Genomic DNA, 22323 nt, shown 5'->3' with positions numbered 1-22323 from the left:
CATTTGAAACTAGAAAACCTAAAACCATTGGTACCAACCCTACTAGCTTGTAACGAAGGAGGCTAAATAACGATCCAAACTAAATTTTGGCAAGGAAAAACTGTCACGGCCATTTTCAAAGGGGTCCCTTGACCTCTGACCTCAAGATATGTGAATGAAAATGAGTTCTATGGGTACCCACGAGTCTCCCCTTTACAGACATGTCCACTTTATGATAATCACATGCAGTTTAGTGTAGTCATAGTCAAGTCAGCACACTGACACACTGACAGTTGTTGTTGTCTGTTGGGCTGCAGTTTGCCATGTTGTGATTTGAGCATATTTTTTATGCTATATGCAGTACCTGTGAGGGTTTCTGGACAATATTTGTCATTGTTTTGTGTTGTTAATTGATTTCCAATAATAAATATATACATATATTTGCGTAAAGCAAGCATATTTATTGATGAGTATTAAACACTTGACAAATCTCTCTTAATGTACATTTTGAACAGATAAGAAATGTGTGAACAATAAAAAAAAAATATATATATATACATATATATATATATATATATATATATGTATATATATATATATATATATATATACATATATAAACTGGGAAAAGAAAGTTTGGAAACTTGTGTTTGGTTGATTATTTCTCTGTTGTTACAATGCTAATGGTCATTGTATTTTACATCGTTGGAAAGCCTGTTTATTTACCTTCACAATGATGTCCAACTTGTAAGGATCATGCATTTGTGGGATGAGCAGCACAGCTGATTATGTGGGTAGCTCCCAAGAAAAATTTGCCAAAATGCTCCGTCAATGGTAAACAGTGTATTCTCCTGTTGGTGTTGACTCTTGTTTTGAGTTGTTTGGTGGATTGGATGATTGAACTCTCTATCAGTAACAAGGAATGAACAAGACATATTGGCAATTTTACACTTTATTCATTTAATACACCGTCAGGAGCCTCTGTAGCGGTGGAAGATCCATACGCAGCCACAACAGCCTGGCACCTCCTCCTCATGCTGGTCACCAACCTGGTCACACGTTGCTGTGGGATGGCGTTCCATTCCTCAACCAGGATTCGTTGCAGGTCAGCCAGCGTGGTTGTGTTGGTCACTCTAACACGTACAGCACGCCCAAGCTGATCCCACAAGTGTTGAATTGGGTTGAGGTCTGGACTCTTGGCGGGCCGTTCCATTCTCTCTACTCCCACATTGTGGAGGTAGTCTGTGATAACCCTGGCTCTGTGGGGGCGAGCGTTGTCATCTTGGAGGATGAAGTTAGGTCCCAGATTGTGGAGATATGGGATCGCCACTGGCTGCAGAATCTCATCCTGATATCTCACTGCATGGAGATGGCCTTCAATGATGACAAGCCTTGTTTTGCCAGTGAGGGAGATGCCGCCCCACACCACGACACTGCCCCCACCAAAAGCTGTTACTCCATCGGTGCAACAATCAGCATAGCGTTCTCCACGTCGTCTCCATACTTTGACCCTGCCGTCCAACTTCCGCAGACAGAACCTGGACTCATCACTGAACATGACATTCCCCCACATGTTCAGGTTCCATTGTCTGTGTGGTCGACACTGTTTACCATTGGAAGAGCATTTTGGCAAATTGTTCTTGGGCGCTACCCACATAATCAGCTGTGCTGCTCATCCCACAAATGCATGATCCTAACAAGTTGGACATCATTGTGAAGGTAAATAAACAGGCTTTCTAACGATGTAAAATACAATGACCATTAGCATTCCGAACTTTTTTCCCCAGTTTATATATATATATATATATATATATATACACACACACACACACACTTGCTCTTTTATGAGAACAGTGTTGTTTCATGTGTGTAATTTCCAGATCTCTCCAGGAGGTGGTGGACTCTGGTTGTCAGTGTTTTAAACAGTAGAAGAAGAAACGCCTCACGACTGCAGCTTCTGTAATGCGACATGTCGTAAAACCATCCTGATGAAATGCGGCACTCCTGAGCTGAGCAGTAGACTTGATGTTGTTTAGTTGTTGTTGAAAGAGAAACTGTCACATCAGGCTTTTACCCAGTAAGTGCAAAGCAGTTTCGGTTTAATAGTAGTCCCCCTTTGACGCTTTTTGTTACTGAAACACGTCTTAAAACTGAAAATCCACATAATAACTGGGTGTTTCTCCTCCTGTGGAACAAGGAACTCCACTCACCGCAGTGTGTAGCAGCAGCAGCGGGTTCGTCTAGAGATCCAGACCCGAAACAAGAAGCGATGCTGGTCACCGTGTTCTGCGCTCCGAGGGACAGCCCAGAGACCACCTTCGCTCTCGATGTGTCCCCGGAGCTGGAGCTCAGAGACTTTATAGCACTGTGTGAGCTGGAATCAGGCATCCCAGCTGGGGAGATACAGGTAAGACCCAGAGAGCTAACCTAGCTAAGACCCAGGCTAGACCCAGACTCGCTGCCATGTAGCCACAGAGCTAACCTAGCTCAGAGCTAAGCTAGCTGCCGTGCTAGCATGAATCGGACCTTTGCTGTGTTGTTGGACGAGGTGTTGCGAAATCTTCGTTTATCAACAACAGACAGATATGCTTGTCGGTGGCCGTAGACCTAACTGGAAGTCAAACTAATGAAGCTAACTAACAGTTGTCAACTCATGTAGCTAGTTAACAGATCGTTAAAGGCCAACGGTTACACGAAGTTAACCTAACGGACTGGTGTTCTAACGGCTTTGTCGAGCCGCATGTTTAAACTGATGTCAGTTGACGTTAGTTGACGTTAACGGCTCTCTAATGTTACATTAACGTTTATTCAAAATGTGTGTTGAACTCTGCATGGATACAGTGATGGTCACAAAGACATGTTAGCCCAACACACCTCTCACAGTTTGATGTGTTAGGGGCTGTGTGATGAGACTGTTGGTAACGTTAATGAGTGAATAGAGTTTTAAAGTGTATTGGGGAAGTGGAGCTCTCCGATGTCTAGTCCAAAAAACATTTAACGTTAGGTTAACGTTACGCAATGACCTAAACACATTAAATGTGGCCATGCTATATAAAACCGCCCTAGCATAGGCTCTTATTGTGGTGTTGTGAGGCTTTGTCAGACAGGTTTACTCTCAACTCTATTTTAGCTTTAACAGCAGTCATTTATGTTGGATTGGTGCAAAGTAACCCAGCCAACATGGGTATGTGGGCCCCACATGGGTTATGCTGGGGGTAACCGGGAACCAAGTGGGTATGGGCCCAAAATGGGCATCTTATCTGGGGCCCACTTGGATCAACTAAGTAGGTCCATGTGGGTTACCCAAGTGGGTTCTAGGTGGGTCACTAATGGGAAATTAGTGCATGGGCTCAGAATGGGCAACACAAATGGCGCCCACTTGGGTCAACTAAGTTTGTCCCACTTGGGCTCCCCACTTGGGCTCCCCATGTGGGCCCCCTGTGTGGGTTCTAGTTGGGTCACTACTGGGAAATTAGTGCAAGGGGCCGACATGGAAACTGTGGACAAACCCACCTACAACCCATATTTCAGGCCATGTAGCCCCCATGTAGTTCCCACATAGAACTTAAACCTGGGGCCGAGATGGGTTTTGGTTTATGTTGCCCAGATTGGGCCCATATTACACCCATTGTACCCATTATGGAACCCATGGGCAATCCCATATACGGCCCATTTTTCAGCCCATTTACTACCCACATGGGCCCCACATACAAATGTTGGCTGGGTAATTTGACCTTCTAAATTATAAGGATTTTCTGCTTTTTTTGTACATGTTGTTGCATATACCTGCTTCCCCTCCCTTTCGTAATTAATACAGCTTGGTCTGTTGTGAAATATGTTTGTGGGCACGCAGGAAACTGAAAGTGAAGGTGATACATTAACCTGAAACAAATACACTGACCCCATGACAGTCACAGTACTATAACTTTGTTGTTCTGGGTTGTAAAGTAGTTATTGCAGTCAGGTAGACCAGTGAAACTATAGGTCTATAACATTTACAGCACAGTCTGGTTTACTTACTGAAAAGTAGAGTTTGTAAAAGCAAGTGCCACCTAATGAGTTGTGGCAGTTGAGCTCATGAAATATCCTATCTGTGTTAAGCATGCTTCTCTTATTCAGTCATGGATTCTATTCATATGGACTGTTCTCGTGAACACGGTAAACACGACCCCGTTTGAAGGCACCAAAATATACAACGGAAGCAAGAATCTCTTAATCTTCTGCATGATGATATAAAATGTAATTCTGTATTTTCCCATAAACAGATCACATATGTAGAACAGCACCTAAAAGACACCACTCGTGCCTTGGGGAACTATGGTGTTAAGGATGGAGATGTGGTGGTTCTCAGGCAAGCTGACAGAAGGCCACCTCCAACTCAGCCAGCCTTTCCAGGTAACATACGTGTTTATTGAGATTATGTGGAAGCTATAGATTTAGGTCTGTTGCCAAGTTCCAGTTAAGATCACAATTACTGTACACGAAGGTCCCATGATGTTTTTCCACAAGAAGACAGATGATGGGTTGGGACTTTGAGAGTTCAGAAATATTATTCACAATGTTGTTGACTAGTTTACTAGTCCCTAGGTCTAGTTAGCAACCCTCTGACCAGCATCAAAAGTATGAGGAAAGTAAATGCAGGTTACAGGAAGAGAAAGGGTTGATTTAAAAGAAAAAATTATACAGAGTTATACATCTAGGGACACAAGGCAACACTCTTGAAAAGACATCAAAGATTCATGCATCTAGCATCTATTTAGTGAGTTTTTGTTACTTGCAAAAAGTTAATAACTAGTTCACACTACTCTACTTTAGCCCTGATTTTCCGCTCCCTGACAGTTTTTGGAGCTCCCCGACAAAAGCCCCAGATCAGAGGCAAATCGCCGTTGCCTCGCCACTCGCACACCGCCATTTGAGCGTCATATGTGAACTGCTTAAATACGCAAGCCGAGAGGCTCGCCGATGCCCCACAAACACAATTCCAGATATCTAGCATGCTAAATACCTGGACCTGTCGGGGACTCCGGCCACGAGCTACAGCCAGTGAGAGCGCAAGACACGAGTTGAGGGGAAACCTGAGGGAGGAGGGGTCACCTGTAACAATAGGAACTTACTGGATGTGTTGCATGTGCAACACAGAGCAAAGTTGTTGTTTCACCTTGAGGAATAAATAGTAAAAAAGAGTGTGGAAACAGGCTATATTGAGAACACGTGCCAACAATAACATCAGCATGTGTCTCACGTGTGGTATCAAATCATTTACCGTGTATTACTCACATGTTTTCGTGATAAAATGCTAGTTTGGAGACCTCATCGGGGATTCCTCCCAGTGAAAGATCTTGTAGTGTGTGCCCCCTGACGCCAGTCATCTAGTGTGAAAACCACAATGACTCAAAAGACTCCCGATTACAAGACAGCAAGTTTTATAGTGTGAACAAGTCTGCGATCTGACAATTTTGAAAGTTGTGTAGTGTGAACCTAGCTTAACCTCTCACCATTTGTCCTTTGTGCTCCTTAGGTCTGCCCCATATTGACTTTCGTTCCATCACAATCCCCGGCACCTCTTCCTCAACTAGTCAACGTGGTGCCATAAGACCGCAGCAGCCACAAACTTCACAGCAGCAGCTGCCACCACAGCCTCAGTCGCAGCCTCAGCCTCAACAGCAGCCGCAGCGCGCCACACAATCTTCCACGCCAACGGCCTTTCGCGGCTCCTCTCCTCAGGGGCTGGATGACCCCGCCTTACTCCAGCAGATGCTATTATCCAATCCACATGAGCTTTCACTACTCAAGGAGCGAAACCCGCCGCTTGCTGAGGCCCTGCTGAGCGGAGACTTGGGTAAACAAAGAAGAGCTGTTGATGTTACATGCCACGGTTTCTGTTGATGGTCTTTTACTTTTAATCAGATTTGAACCGGTCATGTTGTAACCGACTATTTCCTCAGAGCGTTTCACCAAAGTGCTGGCAGAGCAACAGCAGGATCGAGCCAAGAGAGAGCAAGAGAGGATCAGACTTCTGACTGCTGATCCTTTCGATTTGGATGCCCAAGCAAAGATTGAGGAGGACATCAGGTATGGGGCGGAGACCATAGGTTGTGTTGACCACTTGTGAATATTCATAACACAACACATAATACCCTTCGTCTTCAGCATGGTACAGCCTCAGTTTTTCCTTCCGTAACAAGATATTGTGGTGTAATAATATGTCATATAATGATATTTTCATGAATTTGACTGTACTATTTAGAACTAACAAAGGAAAGCAGCATGTTTTCATTCTTTTTAAAAAGTCCCTTACTGTTGGATTTGTGCTCATTCCAGGCAGCACAATGTGGAAGAAAACATGACCATTGCGATGGAGGAGGCCCCAGAAAGCTTTGGACAGGTGGTTATGCTCTACATTAACTGCAAAGTCAATGGGCACCCTGTGAAAGCTTTTGTGGACTCAGGTAATGAGCATTAAATCCTGATCCCATTTGTAATAGTTAAAATTTTCTGGCCATGACCCGGAATGGTTCTGAAATGTTGGTGTGCTACGTTGTGGTTTAGTTTTTGTGTGTGGCTTAATAGATAAACAAGATAACAGTGTATTTAGTTTGCCATTTAATGTGCTCAAATAACAGACTGATTCACACAGGTCTGCATGTCTGTAAATGATAAACGATTTCAGCCGCTTGTATCTGCGTATTCATTCCCCTTGTGATCTTTACAAGACCCGTATGACTCAGCCAATGTCGGGAAGAGTAACCTCATCCTGGAGCACAGAAATATGATCCACTTATATTGTACCGTCTGGATTTACACAGCATTGTATTCCCCTCTTCATTGCAAAGGCCATTTTCTATTTTTGTTTAGAGTAAACATTTTGTAGAGCCCTGACGTTCCTTGTTTTTAGGAGCCCAGATGACCATCATGAGCCAAGCGTGTGCTGAGCGCTGTAACATCATGCGGCTGGTGGACCGTCGCTGGGCCGGGATTGCCAAGGGAGTGGGCACCCAAAAGATCATTGGCAGAGTTCATTTGGGTGAGTGTTGGGTTTTTGTTAAGTAATAGTAATACACTGCATTATAACATCAGACTAGTTCCCAGAAAAACATTAAGGTAGGATACTCTCCTACTTACCAACAGTCAGACAAAAACTCTGCATGCCATTTGAAAACGTGCTGAATGGTTGGATAGCCTAGCTTAGTACAATTACTGTATGTCTTTGTGTCCACTTCCTATTTATGCTCACCCATAGTTATGGAGTAATTGATCTATTCCTTCAACTGCATCCATATTCAAGTCTCTGCATGACATTTCAGTGTAGTTTAAATTGTGTTGTCTCGTTGCGTTCATGTAGCTCAGGTCCAGATAGAGGGGGACTTCCTTCCGTGTTCTTTCTCCATCTTGGAGGACCAGCCGATGGACATGCTGCTTGGCCTGGATATGCTCAAGAGACATCAGGTGTGATTCCCTTTTTTTATCTGATCACATTTTGACATAATACAGGGCTTTCTATTTCCTGTTCTCTGTATACTGTAATGTACAGGAAAGTTGGAAGAAAAATCAGGGAGCATCATTTGTCCTGTTTTTCTTTGTAGTGTTCGATCGACCTGAAGAAGAACACACTTCTAATAGGCACCACAGGCACCGAGACTCGCTTCCTGTCTGAGGCGGAGCTGCCAGAGTGTGCCCGACTGGCATACGGAACAGAGGGGCGCGAAGACGCCCGTCCGGACGAGATAGCTGACAGAGAACTGGCAGAGGCACTTCAGAGGTCCATACAGGAAAGCGGTAAGAAACAGTCTCCCATCTCTGCACTTCAGCCTGTTTTTCATTGGGCTTGTTTCAGCTCTGTTAGAACCACATTTTTGCATGTGCCACTTAAAGCTTCTTACTCTCAACCCCATTTTATGCAGTCATCTGAATTTTCAGTCACATGATCACTTCATGTCATCACCTCAGCAAATTAGATGTGTTTTAGAATAAGATGAGGTCTGGAAATTGAGAGATGTCTGTCAGCAAAAATATAAGCAGCACATGTAAGAAAAGAATCAAGCTTTTTAGGCTTAAAGGGAAACACTCGTGATTAGGTTTGGTTTTCGCTCGTTTCCTGTATGTAGAGTGTCCTTGGATTATGTGACAGTGCAAATTTATTCTAATGATTTGAAAGCATTTATTAGGGCTGTCAAAGATAACGGGTTAACGCAAATTTGTTTTAACGCCAGTAATTTCTTTAACGCATTAACGCAACTCGCGATTTTTAGGTTGTGGCGGGCTCAGTGTTAAATCGATTGACAACCCTAGTATTTATATTTAGTGGTTATTTAACTAACGCTTCATTAGCAATCATTGTCTCTATATGATATTTAATATAAACTATATATACCACAGAACAGTCTTCTGTATGCCTTTTGCCTAGTTTTTAGCTGCCCTTTGTGTGTGATGTTGTCGTCATTTACTATGTTTTTAAACACCTATATCGAGAGGAACTTTGAAGAAAACACTTCAGCACCGATGGCTCCGTTATCGGTGCTAATCAACAGTAGTGAGCGTGTCTTATTGCAGTGAGTTCAGCATTGACTGGTACATTTTGTCAGACTCTGTGTTAGCCAGCAGTGCAGATGGATCTCTGAAGGAGTGTGAGAACCAATACCAATAGAATAGTGCCAATAGAAATGTAGGTGGTTATTTGTATGAGCAGGACTATCACACACAGTAAGTCAGTAGGAGACCACAGCAACGCTACAGAAATGTATTTAATTCTTCAAAGGATAACAAAACTGAGACCCTTTCTCATAATTACAATTTCTGTATGAACAGGTTGAACAATGACTGAAAAAAGCCTGTACAGTGTTGACACACTAATGACTATCCCGCAGTGTTTCAAACAAAAGACTTGCAAGTTAAATCAAGTAGAGTTAAACTGTTAAAGTCACATTGTTTTCTCAGATATGTGAGATAGCTTTCTAGTAATTATGAAATGACAGCGGTCTCATAATTATGAGAGGTTTCTCTGTATTAATAGTTTGTAACTATAATAGTTTGTTTTGATTTTTGTCATGATATACTGTATAAGAATATTGTGATATATAAAGTTACATATTCTGTGATAGAGGAGTTCCTTTCCCACTCCTACTTGGGTGTAAAAGTAACTGTCCGAGCTGTGAGCAGAAAGTGGTGCCGTCTCCGCCGGTTGGAGGTGTGTTGTAACATTGGAGATTGTCAAAATCACGTTAAGTGTTTCCCTTTAATGCTTTTAAGGCTTACATTAACATTTGTGCGATCGCCATTGATACACTCAGTCTTTTATTGTTTCCATCGACCAGTCATGTCCGGTAATGGCTGCACATTGCAAATGGAATTCAGACAAAAAGCATAGAGCAGTAGAGTTGCAATGAATTTGTGGGGCCATGTTGTGGAATGAGCAAATCCTCCACTAGAGAAGAGGCGTCAATCATATGTTGAATCAATTTTAGTCTTGATTTTAAGGGATTTTGATCAAATGTCTTACTGACGTGACCTCAATTTTCTGAGTTGTGACAGGTCATGTGAACCTGTTAGGCTCAAGTTGTTTTTTTGGATGACACTTTTCACATCTGCGCGTGTGAAAAGGCTGACAGGTTGGTGCATGCTCTGTGTGTGACCGCTAACTTTCTACCGTCCCTTTGCATGATGTGTGTGTGGTGTGTGCCCTAACCCCTGAGCAGGACAGCACTGATGCATTTGGAGACAGCTGGAGAGAGCCCGACCAACCAGGTACTGCAAATTCACAAGTCCATTGCGAGTGCTAAGTCCATTGCTATTTATGTTTTTTAATTTGCTGTTATTTTGCTGCTGCATTGGTTAATTGATGTTGTACTTTTGTTTCTACATATTCATGTATTTATTCTGAATACATATAACTGTTAAAAATAGGAAAAAAGTAGCACAAACTACGTATATATGTGCGCAGCAGGTATTCAAGAATTTTACATGAGTGCCTGTAAGGAAATTTGTGTTTTGGGTTGTTTTCTTAAATGCATATTATCCAAAGTCCACACACTGTTTCATTCCCAGTTATATTTTCTCTTACAATAGACACTGCAGATGGACAAACTACCTCACCGCAGCCCCCACCATTTACATTACCCAGAACCTTAGACCAAATGTCCTCATCCACCTCCTCTTCCCAAAGCCCTTCCTCTGGCCAGCCCCAAACCCTGGATCGCTCTCAGTCTGCCCCGGGCGCCATGGAGCAGGCCTCAGCACCAGGGCCATGCCATGACCAACCTGGCATCCAGGAGCTTCCTCGGCCTTCGTCCTCAGCAGAGGATGCTGGTTCTACGTCTCATCAGGTCCACCCTCACCCTCTGCCTGTTCATAGCAACTCCAAAGTGCCCCCTGCACCCAGTCCATCAGCAGACGTCCTCCGTACATGTTCCCCTCCTGCGGACATGACTACAGTACCCCAGTATCTGGGGGATGAGGTACAGCCTGGCAACACAGAGGGGGATACTGAATCAGATGAGGTGATGAACAGCCCCATGCGCCCCCATCCAGAGGAACTTTCCCCCATTCAACCCATGGAGCAGGAGGCGACTGAGTCCGACACCGCCGACGCCACAGAAGCCTATCCGGGTGCTCCGAGCCAACCGGACTCGGTCGAGATGGAGTCCCCAACCGCCTCCCAGGGCGTCGCGTCCTCTGAGAGGGACCAGCCCGAAGGAGAGCACTGCTCCGGCTCCGACAGCATCCCGTCACTGGCGGCCGCTCTGATGGAGCTTCACGAGCTCCTGGTGTCCAACAACCGCGCACAGTCCCAAAACCGGAGCACCTCCTGCTCCCCCTCGCATCCATTCAAACAGGAAACAGACGAAGAAGCGGCTCCCGAGCCGCGTCAGCCGTCGCCCGAAAACCCCCAGCATATCCCCTCTACTGCCATCACAGCCGGTGCAGAACCAAGCGATGCCAAAGCCAACCATGCTGCTGCTGTGTCTGATGAGGGACCATCTAAGTGTCTTGCGCCTGACCTCTCTGGCCAGGATGAGCATCTGGGCGGGGATACAGCAGAGACTGTGGAGGGACAAGGACCACCACAGTGTCCAGATGGCTCCGGGGAGAGGAGGGCAGATAGATGTGGGCAAGATGAAGCAAATAACATCAGCAGTTGTCAGCCTGAGCCAGAGGTTCTTCCTGATCCCGCAGGGGACCTGGAGTTCAGGGAACCTCCCGAGGGGCAACAGGGGAGAGGGGTCGCAGACGGACGAGCCTCTGGCACCAACACCCCAGACACTCTCGGCCTCCAGACTGAGCACACTTTCCTCAGCCCTCTGTCTATGGCAGTGGGCTCACCGGAGGAGGTCTCCAGCACCTCCTCCCCCTCTTCCCCTCCTCTCGCTCAGGCTCCCCAGCTGACATCTCCAGCCCCTCTTCTCCCTTCTCCGCATCCCTTTATAGAACAATTTCCAGCTGAGCACATCCAGAGAATCCAGGCAGCAGGGTTTTCTGCCGGGGAGGCTGCAGAGGCACTGGAACAAGCCCATGGGGTCGTGGAGCTAGCCCTGCTGGCACTACTAGCCCGCAGTATCACTGTGCCCACCTAAGACTCATAACTACGTCATACGAGTCCCCAGCCTCCCAACTCAGCATCTGTCTTATTTATACCTTGTTACTGATCCAGATGTCTCAGTCCCTTCTTAGCAGGGAGCACGTATAAACACAGGGAAACGCTGTCTCTTGGTTTTGTCGTACAGAATATCCAAGGACAACTGGTGATAACTTTTCTGGATATTGCAGATATGTGAGGTGTGTTTGCATGCAGATGTTTTGGGTGGCCACCATTGGTTTTTAGAGATTTGGTATGGTAGATTGATTTTTCTTCTTGTTTTGTCGTCCAACATTGACACATTATTAAATGCCCAATGTATGATTGATTTTTTCGCCATTAAACTTTATTATAATTTCCCCCTTTTGATATGTCACAAAAAAATAATATTGTTTAAGTTGTGGAACAAAATCAAAAAAACGGAGTAGCGTTACTCCTACTCGCCGTTCCCGAATAACTGTCTGGTGAGCTTTAGATTATTCAGCACAAATATGGATTATTTGAATTGAAGCAATTTGCTGATGAATAAAGCATCATGTTGATTTTTATGTTTGGAGCTCCTTCAATTCACAAATCAGAGCCCAATGATGGAGATGCTAGATTGTGGGAAGCGCCGCAGTTTAGAAGTGTTGACCATTTATGATCAAGTTTACAAATCATTTCTCCAGATAAGTGGAAGCCCCCCCCCTTTTATCCACGGCCGTCATCGCACTGAAATATCAAGTGAGCCACAAGTGCGTTTGTTGACGTATGATAGGAGATGGCATTTTTTCGATTCAGTATGTGTATTACAGAAGGTATCTTGTACTGTATGTATTATTTTCCACAGTTTGGAAGCTTTGCCATGTGTAGATTACAAAACCGTTTGTAGCTCCTGTTCAGAAAGTCCTTTTTATTTTGTGTCAAATCATCACTGTGTGTGTTCAGACCTTAAAAACATCCATTTTCATTTTGTAATTGTTAGAATATTGCCATGTCAGTACGTCATATATCAAGGATTTTAACGGCTTTATTTGAGTCATATACCAACAATGTTCAGGCAGATTGAATTATCTACTTTTATCTTGTATGAAATTTTAAATTGCAAATAAAATGGAACTAGTATTTGTACACTGCGTGTGAATTCATTTAGTACTTCCTGCAAATAAATGCAGTGTGATTAGAGCTGCATTTTAATGATCAAGTCATCACATTCTTCATATATATATATATATATATATATATACACAGTGGTAACAACAACAAAAATCAATGTGCTCAACTAAATCAACTTTTCCATACAACAGGAAACAAACAGGAAATGCTACAATGTGTGCACCAATGCACCAACATGGTGTGAACAAAATGTTCGAGTGGAGTGACAGAAATGCTCTTCAGATTAACACAAAGCAAACGGAAGAAATTGTATTTGGTTCACCATCTGATTCTCATAAAGTTCCTATTGTTATTCATAACGAAAAAATCCTGCAGGTATTTTCATATAAATATTTGGGCGTAATGATAGACCATCTGTTATCTTGGAAAGACCACATTGAATTTGTCTGTAAAAAGACAAAACAAAGAATTTACTTTCTCTGCCGCCTCAGGTCTTTTGGGGCGAGTAAACAAATTCTTCTTTTGTTTTTTACTTCTGTGATTATGAGTGTTCTACAGTATTGGTATACTAGATGGTACAAGAGTTTGTCCACTACTTTAAAGTCAAAACCGCTCCACCAAATGAAAATCTGCTCAAAGATTGTAGGTCAACCCCTTGAGAAACTCTATGAATCAGCCCATCATAATAACATAATAAGGCTGGCTAAAACACCATCGTCTCTGACCCCAACCATGTTTTGAAGAGTGAATATGAATTGTTACCATCAAATCGGAGATACAAGGTTCCACGATTTAATAAGGTTAGACTGAAGAAGCACTCTTTTGTACACCAATCAATCCTAAAACTAAATATGGAGGCTAATCCCAGATCAAATGTGCGTTGAAGGGCCCTGAAATATTTTATTCTTTCCCTAAATGTGAGAAGCTCCTTTGTGTAATGCATTGTGGGAAAATGGTGTTTCTCAGGTATGCATACTGACCTTTTTGAGTATATTTTGCCACTTTTGTAATGTGGACACCTTACTTACTCAAAACCTGCTAAGAATTACGGCTGTTACTATTATCAGTTCATCTGCCAATCATTTTTTTTTTTATGAATCATTTGGTCTATCAAATGTCTGAAAACAGGGAAAAATCTGAATTTCTCAGAGCCCAAGGCGACATTGACAAATTGCTTGTTTTGTTCAACCAACAGTCTAAAACTCCAAACTATTACATTTACATCCATAAAAGACCAGCAAGCCGTCATTCATTCAATTTTGAACTGGGACACAGCTAGAAAAAAGAGCCACACCTGCTTCCTGTTTCAGTGATTGCTGCTCAGTGAAGCTCAGACTGCATCTGACGACGGTGTGGCTCTGGTGCAGATTAAGAATGCTTCAGTAGATAAACACATCCACTGTTGCACTTTAGTCATAGTTTGAATATAAAGAGTCCTGGTGGTGGCGGCCTTGTGTGAAAGATCAGTTCCAGACTGAGGCGTTATGGCTCAATTTGACTGCACAGATGAAAACAGCCAGTGTTTCTCCAATCAACACTCCTACTTTGGAGATAGTCATCCAGTGAATCATTTGATTTCACAAATACAAACCATGAAGACAAGAGAGCCACTTTCTCCAGGGTTTTCTCTGGAAACCAACAGCACACTGGAGGACACCGGAGGCCTTGGTGAGGGCAGTGACTCCCTGAATGAGGGTTGCAGGTAAGGAGGACCACATGGTGCATCTAGAAAACGTCAGTAAACTTTGTAAGATTGTGAATATGAAATATATTTGTCCTTTTTTTTAGTCCTCCCACGGACATGTCTTCAGCTCTCAGGTCGGTGGCCTTAATGCGCACGTTGGATTTGAAAAAAATGCACGGTGCACATGTGCCCAAGCTGTTCTCCGTACCGAGACTTGAGGAGGACAATCCAGCTTTGTCTCCATCAGATGATGAGGATGAAAGTACAGAAGGGTAAGAGATGCTGTAAATCTTTATAATCTGTTCTACTTTCAACTAAATGTGGCCTGCTTAACAAACGCAGGGCAGCAGATCCAGCTGAGGAGGAAGCGCTGACTTTAACATTCCAGTCAAAGTACATTAATTTCTGTAAGTTTACCTTTCTACTTGTCAGTCATTGAATAGTGTAACCTTTAATGTAAAGTACTTAAAGTCTGCATTTGTTCCTGCAGTCCCACTCTATCAGGACTACTGCCTGCAGGCGGTGAGAGATGATCTGTACAGACTGAGCCAGAGTTTTGTGTCTGAACTGATAACGCCCCAGCATCTGCCAGGTCTGCAGTCCCGTCTTCTCTCTCAATGCGGCTCTGAAGCTACATCCCCTCAATTAAACCTTCCAGCTTCAGCGACTCCATCCTCGCCTCTTCCTCACACAGTCAGGGTGACTCCATGCACCCTTTGGCGAGATCTAAAAGAGGTGAAGGCGTCCGGCCTGCTCGGCAGCTTGACAACCAGAGAGATTTGCCTTCAGGAGGTGTGGAAAGCTCATTATTTCATGTTTTACACTTCATTATAACCAATATGATGCATTCTAGAGCAGCCTTATCTAATTGGAATCTTGTGACATTAAAATCAGATGACATAAAAATGAACAAGACAGAAGTGTAAAAAAAAAAGATTGGCCTTGTGGCACTGAAATGCTCGGAAAAAAAACAAGCTATTTGCCACTAATGTCATTATAAGTGTAAAGTATGGCAACACTGAACAGACCTATAGCGTGTCATGCTCAGCTTTATGGCTAAACCTGCTGTACCCATCTTTTCAGCATGTTGACGTGTATGTTAGGCTACTGTTGGATAACCATGCTCATGATCAGCATACAGCATTTTGGATCAGATTTTGCGAGTGATTGACAGCTGCCTCTGCTGAATGAACAGCCAATAGGAACGCTCTTTCTCTGAAATGACCTGTGATCGGCCAAAGTCTCCAAAGAGAGCCTTTAGCGTTTTTACGTTACCTGAAGGCCACCGTAGTTCTCCGTCACACTTGTGAAACTGCAGTAACGTGAGCCGCAGAGTGCAAAACTGTGGTACCATCAGCCGCCGTCTGACTTCCGTTGCTCCTAAAGCCGTGTTATTATGGTAAGGTTGACCTCTGAGAGAGGCAAACAGTCTTACCATGGTTTTGCTCTCGGCGGCTCACGTTACCGCAGTCTCGGAAAGACAGAAGTGAGCGGTGGGGTACTCAGTTGGTTGCATTCTGCAACCACACCACCAGATGCAGTCAAATCCTACACACTATACCTTTTAATACTTTCTGCCTTCCCTGCTGTATCTGGTGCACTCGGCCTCTGCATGCATTCAGCTTCCTTTCTTAAAGGCTCAGTAGTTTCATAAACAGATGGCCACTGTAGTTTTTGGGAAACCTTTGTCAAACAGGAGTTAATAGTGGATTAGCTGGGGACTATTTTCAGCGACGGAATAATACACGTTATGCATTTTTTTATAGTTTTTGGAATACAATGGCGGTTTATGGCAAAGGGGAATGAGCTTTGAATACACAGGCAATACTTGTTGGTAGGATCAATTCAAGTTTGTGTTTTTCATGCGATTTGCTGACAACAAGAAACAGAATCATCAGCCTCATCTCTTCACTGTTTACAATGCTTTTTAAGGTTTAGTGTGACAGTAGAAGTCTTAATTCTTGTTCTCTCATTTTCTTCCCGTGAAGACGATGTTCGAGTTGATCGGCTCTGAGGCGTCTTACCTGAGGAGCCTTGGAGTTGCTGTCAATCACTTCTATTCGTCGAAGCCCCTGAAACGGACCCTGAAACAAATGGAGCATCACGTTTTGTTTTCCAACATTCGGCGCGTGATGGCAGCCAGTGAAAAGTGAGAGCTCCACATACCAGTTCCCCTTCTTCTATTTTATTGGTGTCTGAGCTGGTGTCCTGTCTCTTCTAGGTTTCTTATGGATCTGGAGATTCGACTGGGAGAGAGCGTGTTAATATCTCAGGTTGGAGACATTGTGCTGCAGCACTGCTCCGAGCTTCGCAGCCTCTATGTGCCGTATGTGACTAACATGATGTACCAAGAGGCTCTCGTCAACCAGCTGCTGTAAGTCTCTGTTCTGTACTTGATATTGCTGCTGGTACTTATCATAAGACAAATTCAATCACATGACATCTCTTCCTTTTTCAAGGCAGCAGAACAGAGACTTTCTGTATTCAATCAAGAAGCTGGAGAGGGACCCAGTGTGCCAGAGACAGAGCCTGAAGTCATTCCTCATCCTTCCCTTCCAGAGAATTACTCGTATTAAACTCATCCTTGAGGTAGACGGCTGATATTTGAATTAATATGCATCCAAATATATATTTTTTTAACTTCTTTCAGAAGTCAACTAAGGCTTCTGAAAGAAGGGTTTTCTTTCATTTCAGAGCATCCTGAAACTGACTGAACCAGGCTCCGACTCCATTTCAAACCTCCAAAAAGCAATAGAAGCCATCCATGAGGTAATGCAGTTTTACATTCAAGTGTTCGGATCTGTGCATTCATGCTGAGACGGAGCTGAACAGCGGAATGAGCTGAGCTTGTTATTGGAAGGCAAATTAATAGGAATTTCCATTTAAAAATCAAAAACGGTGTCTCTTGTCTGCTCTGACCAGATAGTGAGCGAGTGTGACAAGGGGGTCCGAAAAATGAAACAAATCGAGGAGCTGGTCTGCCTGGAGATGCTGCTGGATTTTGGCAAAGTTAAGGTGACAAGTTTCTTTTTTTTTCTCACTAAGATTTCTAACAGAATGTATTGCCATCTGCAGGTTACATAACAGAATCAAGTCTGTTGTAAATTCTTCCTCCATCCAGTCTGTCCCTCTGGTCGTAAGCGGGCGTTTTCTGGTGCACCAGGGTCCCATGAGACAGCTAACTGTGGAGACCTCTTACAACTCAAGGGTGTCTTCCATCAGCGTCTACCTCCACCTCTTCAGTGACCTTTTGATCATCTCCTCCAAAAAGTAAACGGGGCTGTTACTAACCATTACTTTTCTACTTTTTTTTTTTCTTTTTTTTTAACGCCACACATCCTAATTTTGGTAATACACTTTAAACCAGACTGTGTTCTCTCTCCACATCACGTCAGGGCTCAGAGGTTCATCGTCGTGGATCATGCTGAATTCCCGGGACATGTGCACGTTGAGCGTCTGAACACTGCGGTCCTGGGTCTACCCTCAGACTCCTTCCTGTTGCATCTCTCTCAAAGTCACTCCGGACAACCGACCGCCATGATACTTGTTGCCCACACAAGGTACGAGTGGACATCTTCTATACGGTTTTAATGACTAATAAATCTCCGTTAGCATCCAGTCATCCATCTGTTTTTTTTTTTTAATTGCAGGTCAGATAAAGAGGCGTGGATGAAAGCGCTGTCGTCTCAACCGTGATGGAAACCTGATTCTGCCATTTTGATTTTATTCATCAAACTTGGGTCGTTTTAAATTGCACATTACTAAGATATATATATATATATATAATTGAAAGACTTTGATAACTTGTTCACTCTTTAGATTTATCTTAATTTGACTGTACTTAGTAATCTTGATAAAGGCACTATAGAGCACCATACGACACAAGTAGGCTTCAAACATGCACTGAATTTGTCACAATTAGCAGACACACAAAATGTGAGAGGATAGTCTTTTAATTATTGGGAATAGATTTTTTTTCACTGGTATTAAAATGATGGTCTCTTTTAAGCAATGTGCCCTTTATTTTCTAATAAAAAAAGGTTTTCTGACCTTTATCAGATCAGCCACAAAAATGCCTCAAACTGAATAAAGATGGTAACGAGTACTTGACAAGTCCCTGATGTTATCACTGTGAAATACTGACAAAATACTGAATACAAAACCACTAAGCAAACTGTTTAGACTGTGTGTTGGTGCTTTTAGGTTATATTAACAGGAATCCATGAAACACTGGAAAAAGACCAGGAAAATAAAGCATTTTAGCTTTATCACGTTAATATAACCACAGAAATATAACCCTGCTGACATAAGATGGGAGAATTTAAGACATTTCAGAATTAAAAAATCAAACTTGACAGCTGTGATTACAGCCTTAGAGAAAATAATCTATTTAATCTCAACAGCAGCTTCCTCCATCTCATCCTGAGGAATCTGAAACACTCCCAGTTCAGCTGTTAAGTGTAATCCCTCAAACACAGACACACAGAAATTACCTTACCTGGACCTCCAGTTCACCTCAATGGCCTCCTTAAAAATCATGTTCAATCTTAAAGGGGACACACTATGCTTATTTCCAGGTTCAAACTTGCATTTCGGGTTTCTACTAGAACATTTTTACATGCTTTTATGTTAAAAAAAAAAAATTCTCATACTGTCTGTCTGAATATACCTGTATTCACCCTCTGTCTGAAATGCTCCTTTTAGCGCCTGTCTCTTTAAGACCCCCGCCCTAAAAAGCCCAGTCTGCTCTGATTGGCTTGTGAGGAGAAATATGGTGCACCTTTGCAAAAGTAGTTCTCAAACTGTGGGCAGTATATTCTAATGAGCCTGCATGTGACATAGGAAGAGGAGCCAAATCTGAATGGCTTGTTGAATCACATGTTTTCTGTCCTAGGCAGCCCACAAAAAACATGTAACAAATGTACTGTATGTGCACAAGCCCTGAAAAAGTGAGTTTTTCATATGTCCCCTTTTTAAAGTGGAGTCACTGCCTCCTGCAGTGAATGGTGACTGGCTGATGCAGCCGTAACACAGTCCTGATGCCACAGGTTCTCCGCCAGGCAGTTGAGGAGGGGGGCTACGTCACCCAGCCCGTCACTGACCTCCCCGCCCACACGCAGCACCGGTAAGCTCAACGTCTCCTGGAAGTCCTTCACGTCTCTCTCTGCCACATCACAGTGCATGAAAAGGTCAAATCTGAACGAAACATTAAGGAGGAATGTCCATCTCTGTGTTGATAGTAGTTATAAAGTAAGTCCTAAACTGAAACTGTTTCATAAAATCAACATTCAAAAAGAACACAAGAGGATACTTGGTGCCAACCACCAACTTCACGACACGACCCTCAGATGTTCCTGTCCATTTAGCAATTTGATTTGACAGATCATCAAAGGATGTCCTGTCAGTGAAGGAGAACAGGAAAAGGACGGCGTCCACCTGCTCCTTACAGGCCTGGAAGACATAGGGAACAGTGATTTAACCAAACGTCTGGTAGATGGTGTTAGGGTACTTAGTTGTTTTTGATCTAGATCTTTATATTTTATACATACTGGGAGCAAATGGTCAAATCTGCGCAAGGCGTTCTCTCCACAGTCCCACAGCTGCAGACGGAAGAAAAGCACTCTGCCATTTTCTCTCAGCTTCACTGGCCAATACACCACCGTCGTCTCAATACCTTTAACAACAAATTGAGACAAATATGTGTTTGATCTGATTAACCTTTAAACTGAAGTTTCTAATTGTGTTAATGACTCTAAAAGCAACTAACTCTCACTGATTCTGGACCTACCTGTGGTTTCATAGTGCAAGTTAGGAATATTCAGTCCTGCAAGACGTGCAGCGAGAGAAGTTTTCCCGACTCCACTCTTGCCAGAGATGAAGATCTTATAGTGAACTGTGTCCACAGCTACGTGTGGGGGCATCACCGGAGACTCCAACAGGCCTGCAAACAAGTTTTAAAAGAGACGTCTAAATATTTACTTTTGTGTACTGCTTGGTATTCATACTTTCCACAATCATACTCTTTTACAGCAACAGCTTTTCTACATGGACCTCTAGAGTTGTGTTGCTGTATCCCAGGCGGCTACTGCTGTATTTCAGTGTCAAAATGGTGTGCAGGGTCAAAGATCACAGTGTCACTTAAAGGTCTTAAAATTCTTTATATTCTACATGACAGCATGTTGGTAACTCCCAAACAATTACAGTATATAGAAATCCTGAATTATTTCCAGTTTAAATTATTTTAACTCACTCTTAGAAATCTGGAAATCAATATCCAGAGTTGAAAAACTGAGTCATTAGACATCATCACAAATTCTTTAAAACAGCAATTAACATACACAAACCACAATCTGAGACTGTTTTGTTATACCATCTTGTTTTTAGTGATTTCATGTTGATTGTCCTGTAAAACAGAAACACTGAAACTCTTTGAGACAGGCTTGTTACGTGTATTTTCTTTACGTAGTTCTGTTTCCTCTTTACACAACCTCAAACATAAGTTACGACACATTATTTGTATAGCCTCATAAGACAATTTAATGTTTATAATCAGGGACGTTTTCCTTTATGGACACCCTTTATGGTAGTGGAGATTTATTATATTTGTGACTGCTTCCCACTGAAGCATTGACTCAAATGATGAAATGACAACAAAAGTCTCTGCTTAAGTTTATAAAGTGTCAGCATGTGAAGTCTCAAACATGTAGCGTACTTTCGAGCAAATGTCCTGAAATACTTAGTTGTCTGATGAAAGCCTGGTTACACATGAATGATATGCTGCTTTTAAAATTCAACCAAAATGTTACAGTTTATTTATCATACCGAAGTTTCTGCGTCTCTTCTTGTGTAGGATTTTGCTGAAATACTCTTTGCTGTCTTTACATCGATGCCAGTCAGCTACTAGGATGGATCCGGAGGAAGGAGGAACTAGTGCCATGCTGTTATCACTAGTTAACGTTATCTGTGCTGCTCAGCTAAAGCTAGCCTCACACTGCTACGGTCAGTTTATCATCACATAAAGTCAGACTTATAGCAGCAGAAGAGAGCTAATGAAACCGCTGTTACTATCGAAACATTGTAGACAGTCTTTTGTCACCATAACGCGCTTCAATGAGAACAACTGTAGCCGGTTAATAGCATGTTTTAGTGTCAGAGTGCAGCCAGCTGATAACTACTTCCGTCAACTAAAACATCCCTTGACAACCGCTTCCTGACGTCACGTCTCTATGGGCAGGAACACAAGACGTCACTTCCGGTAAACCACCATGCATGGGACCTTATTATGGAAAAAAATGAATATGTATGATAGTCAAATATTTCTTTTATCCCGTTTGAATTGCTTTTGATCACAATAATTGCTCGTTCTGTGATGAACACATTGAAACTACAGAACATTTATTTTATGGATGTATTTTTGCTAATGCTTTCTGGGATGATTTTCATTATTGGTTGTCCACTAAATTTGTAAATGTTTCTAATCTAACAAAGGAAAATGTTATATTTGGTACGATTGTGAAAGATCCCGTTACATGACCTGGCAATCAATTCCATAATCATTCTTGGAAAGTTTTTTTATACATAAAAATAGATTCCTGAAATCAAGACCATGAGGAGCTGTGTCTTTACTTTTCATCTCTGAAACATATGAAGAAAAAGAATGCTATGAAGCTTTCAATGTTAGTTGAGGATCTTAACCTTACAGAGAACCCCTATAGCACTATTAGCACTATTCACACATTCCCTTACTTTTATTTTTATTTTGTTGTGTTTGTTTTGGAGGTGTTTTCTCTCTTCATCCACACTCTTATGCACTGTATGCCAGTTTCCAGGCTCGTCTGTTCCCTTGTAGTTGTGGACTGTTCTGTACGATGCCATATTGTAATGTAAATGTATCAATACAACATAATAATAAATAAATCCAGTTTGAACTGCCCCATGATTCACTCATATGATGTTTGTCTATTTAAAACATAATATTTCAAGTCAAGAAAGTCTC

General features: G+C 42.7%; 3 protein-coding genes across 5 annotated transcripts; 2 read left to right on the top strand and 1 right to left on the bottom strand.

Annotated features, from left to right (window-relative positions):
• Positions 1-1921: 1921 nt before the first annotated feature.
• ddi2 (DNA-damage inducible protein 2) lies at positions 1922-12658 on the top strand. 3 transcript variants are annotated; one of them, XM_074645153.1, is made up of 11 exons: positions 1922-2056; positions 2177-2386; positions 4245-4374; positions 5498-5818; positions 5925-6051; positions 6301-6428; positions 6875-7003; positions 7322-7425; positions 7563-7755; positions 9672-9720; positions 10042-12658. In XM_074645153.1, exons 2-10 carry the CDS (start codon positions 2249-2251, stop codon positions 9680-9682), a joined length of 1281 nt encoding a protein of 426 aa, XP_074501254.1. In that variant the 5' UTR covers positions 1922-2056; positions 2177-2248; the 3' UTR covers positions 9683-9720; positions 10042-12658. The 3 variants fall into 3 exon arrangements, with proteins under 3 accessions (XP_074501254.1, XP_074501234.1, XP_074501245.1); XM_074645133.1 differs by lacking the exon at positions 9672-9720; XM_074645144.1 differs by lacking the exons at positions 1922-2056; positions 9672-9720 and having other exon boundaries at positions 2107-2386.
• A 1262-nt stretch (positions 12659-13920) lies between these two features.
• On the top strand, positions 13921-18441 carry LOC141773256 (rho guanine nucleotide exchange factor 19). Its single transcript, XM_074645105.1, has 12 exons — positions 13921-14345; positions 14432-14599; positions 14670-14734; positions 14818-15119; positions 16316-16476; positions 16549-16701; positions 16787-16916; positions 17022-17096; positions 17250-17342; positions 17449-17597; positions 17723-17887; positions 17978-18441. Exons 1-12 carry the CDS (start codon positions 14128-14130, stop codon positions 18021-18023), a joined length of 1725 nt encoding a protein of 574 aa, XP_074501206.1. The 5' UTR covers positions 13921-14127; the 3' UTR covers positions 18024-18441.
• cplane2 (ciliogenesis and planar polarity effector 2) lies at positions 18263-21559 on the bottom strand. Its single transcript, XM_074645121.1, has 5 exons — positions 21150-21559; positions 20116-20268; positions 19877-20001; positions 19639-19778; positions 18263-19523 (listed from the first exon to the last, which is right to left on the bottom strand). Exons 1-5 carry the CDS (start codon positions 21262-21264, stop codon positions 19301-19303), a joined length of 756 nt encoding a protein of 251 aa, XP_074501222.1. The 5' UTR covers positions 21265-21559; the 3' UTR covers positions 18263-19300.
• Between the last annotated feature and the right edge of the window lie 764 nt (positions 21560-22323).

Source organism: Sebastes fasciatus, chromosome 1 (assembly GCF_043250625.1).
Source record: "Sebastes fasciatus isolate fSebFas1 chromosome 1, fSebFas1.pri, whole genome shotgun sequence".
Classification (NCBI taxonomy): domain Eukaryota; kingdom Metazoa; phylum Chordata; class Actinopteri; order Perciformes; family Sebastidae; genus Sebastes; species Sebastes fasciatus.
The sequence above is the reverse complement of the archived record's forward strand: the minus strand, read 5'-3'. Positions and strand labels throughout refer to the sequence as shown.

Coding starts and splice junctions, on each gene's coding strand:
- ddi2 (XM_074645133.1), top strand. CDS start 2,249: ATGCTGGTCACCGTGTTCTGCGCTCCGAGGGACAGCCCAGAGACCACC. Junction 2,387..4,244: donor TCCCAGCTGGGGAGATACAG/GTAAGACCCAGA, acceptor TCCCATAAACAG/ATCACATATGTAGAACAGCA. Junction 7,756..10,041: donor GAGGTCCATACAGGAAAGCG/GTAAGAAACAGT, acceptor CTCTTACAATAG/ACACTGCAGATGGACAAACT.
- LOC141773256 (XM_074645105.1), top strand. CDS start 14,128: ATGGCTCAATTTGACTGCACAGATGAAAACAGCCAGTGTTTCTCCAAT. Junction 15,120..16,315: donor GAGAGATTTGCCTTCAGGAG/GTGTGGAAAGCT, acceptor CTTCCCGTGAAG/ACGATGTTCGAGTTGATCGG. Junction 16,477..16,548: donor GTGATGGCAGCCAGTGAAAA/GTGAGAGCTCCA, acceptor TGTCTCTTCTAG/GTTTCTTATGGATCTGGAGA.
- cplane2 (XM_074645121.1), bottom strand. CDS start 21,264: ATGGCACTAGTTCCTCCTTCCTCCGGATCCATCCTAGTAGCTGACTGG. Junction 20,002..20,115: donor CTTGCACTATGAAACCACAG/GTAGGTCCAGAA, acceptor TTGTTGTTAAAG/GTATTGAGACGACGGTGGTG. Junction 19,524..19,638: donor AAGTTGGTGGTTGGCACCAA/GTATCCTCTTGT, acceptor TGTTTCGTTCAG/ATTTGACCTTTTCATGCACT.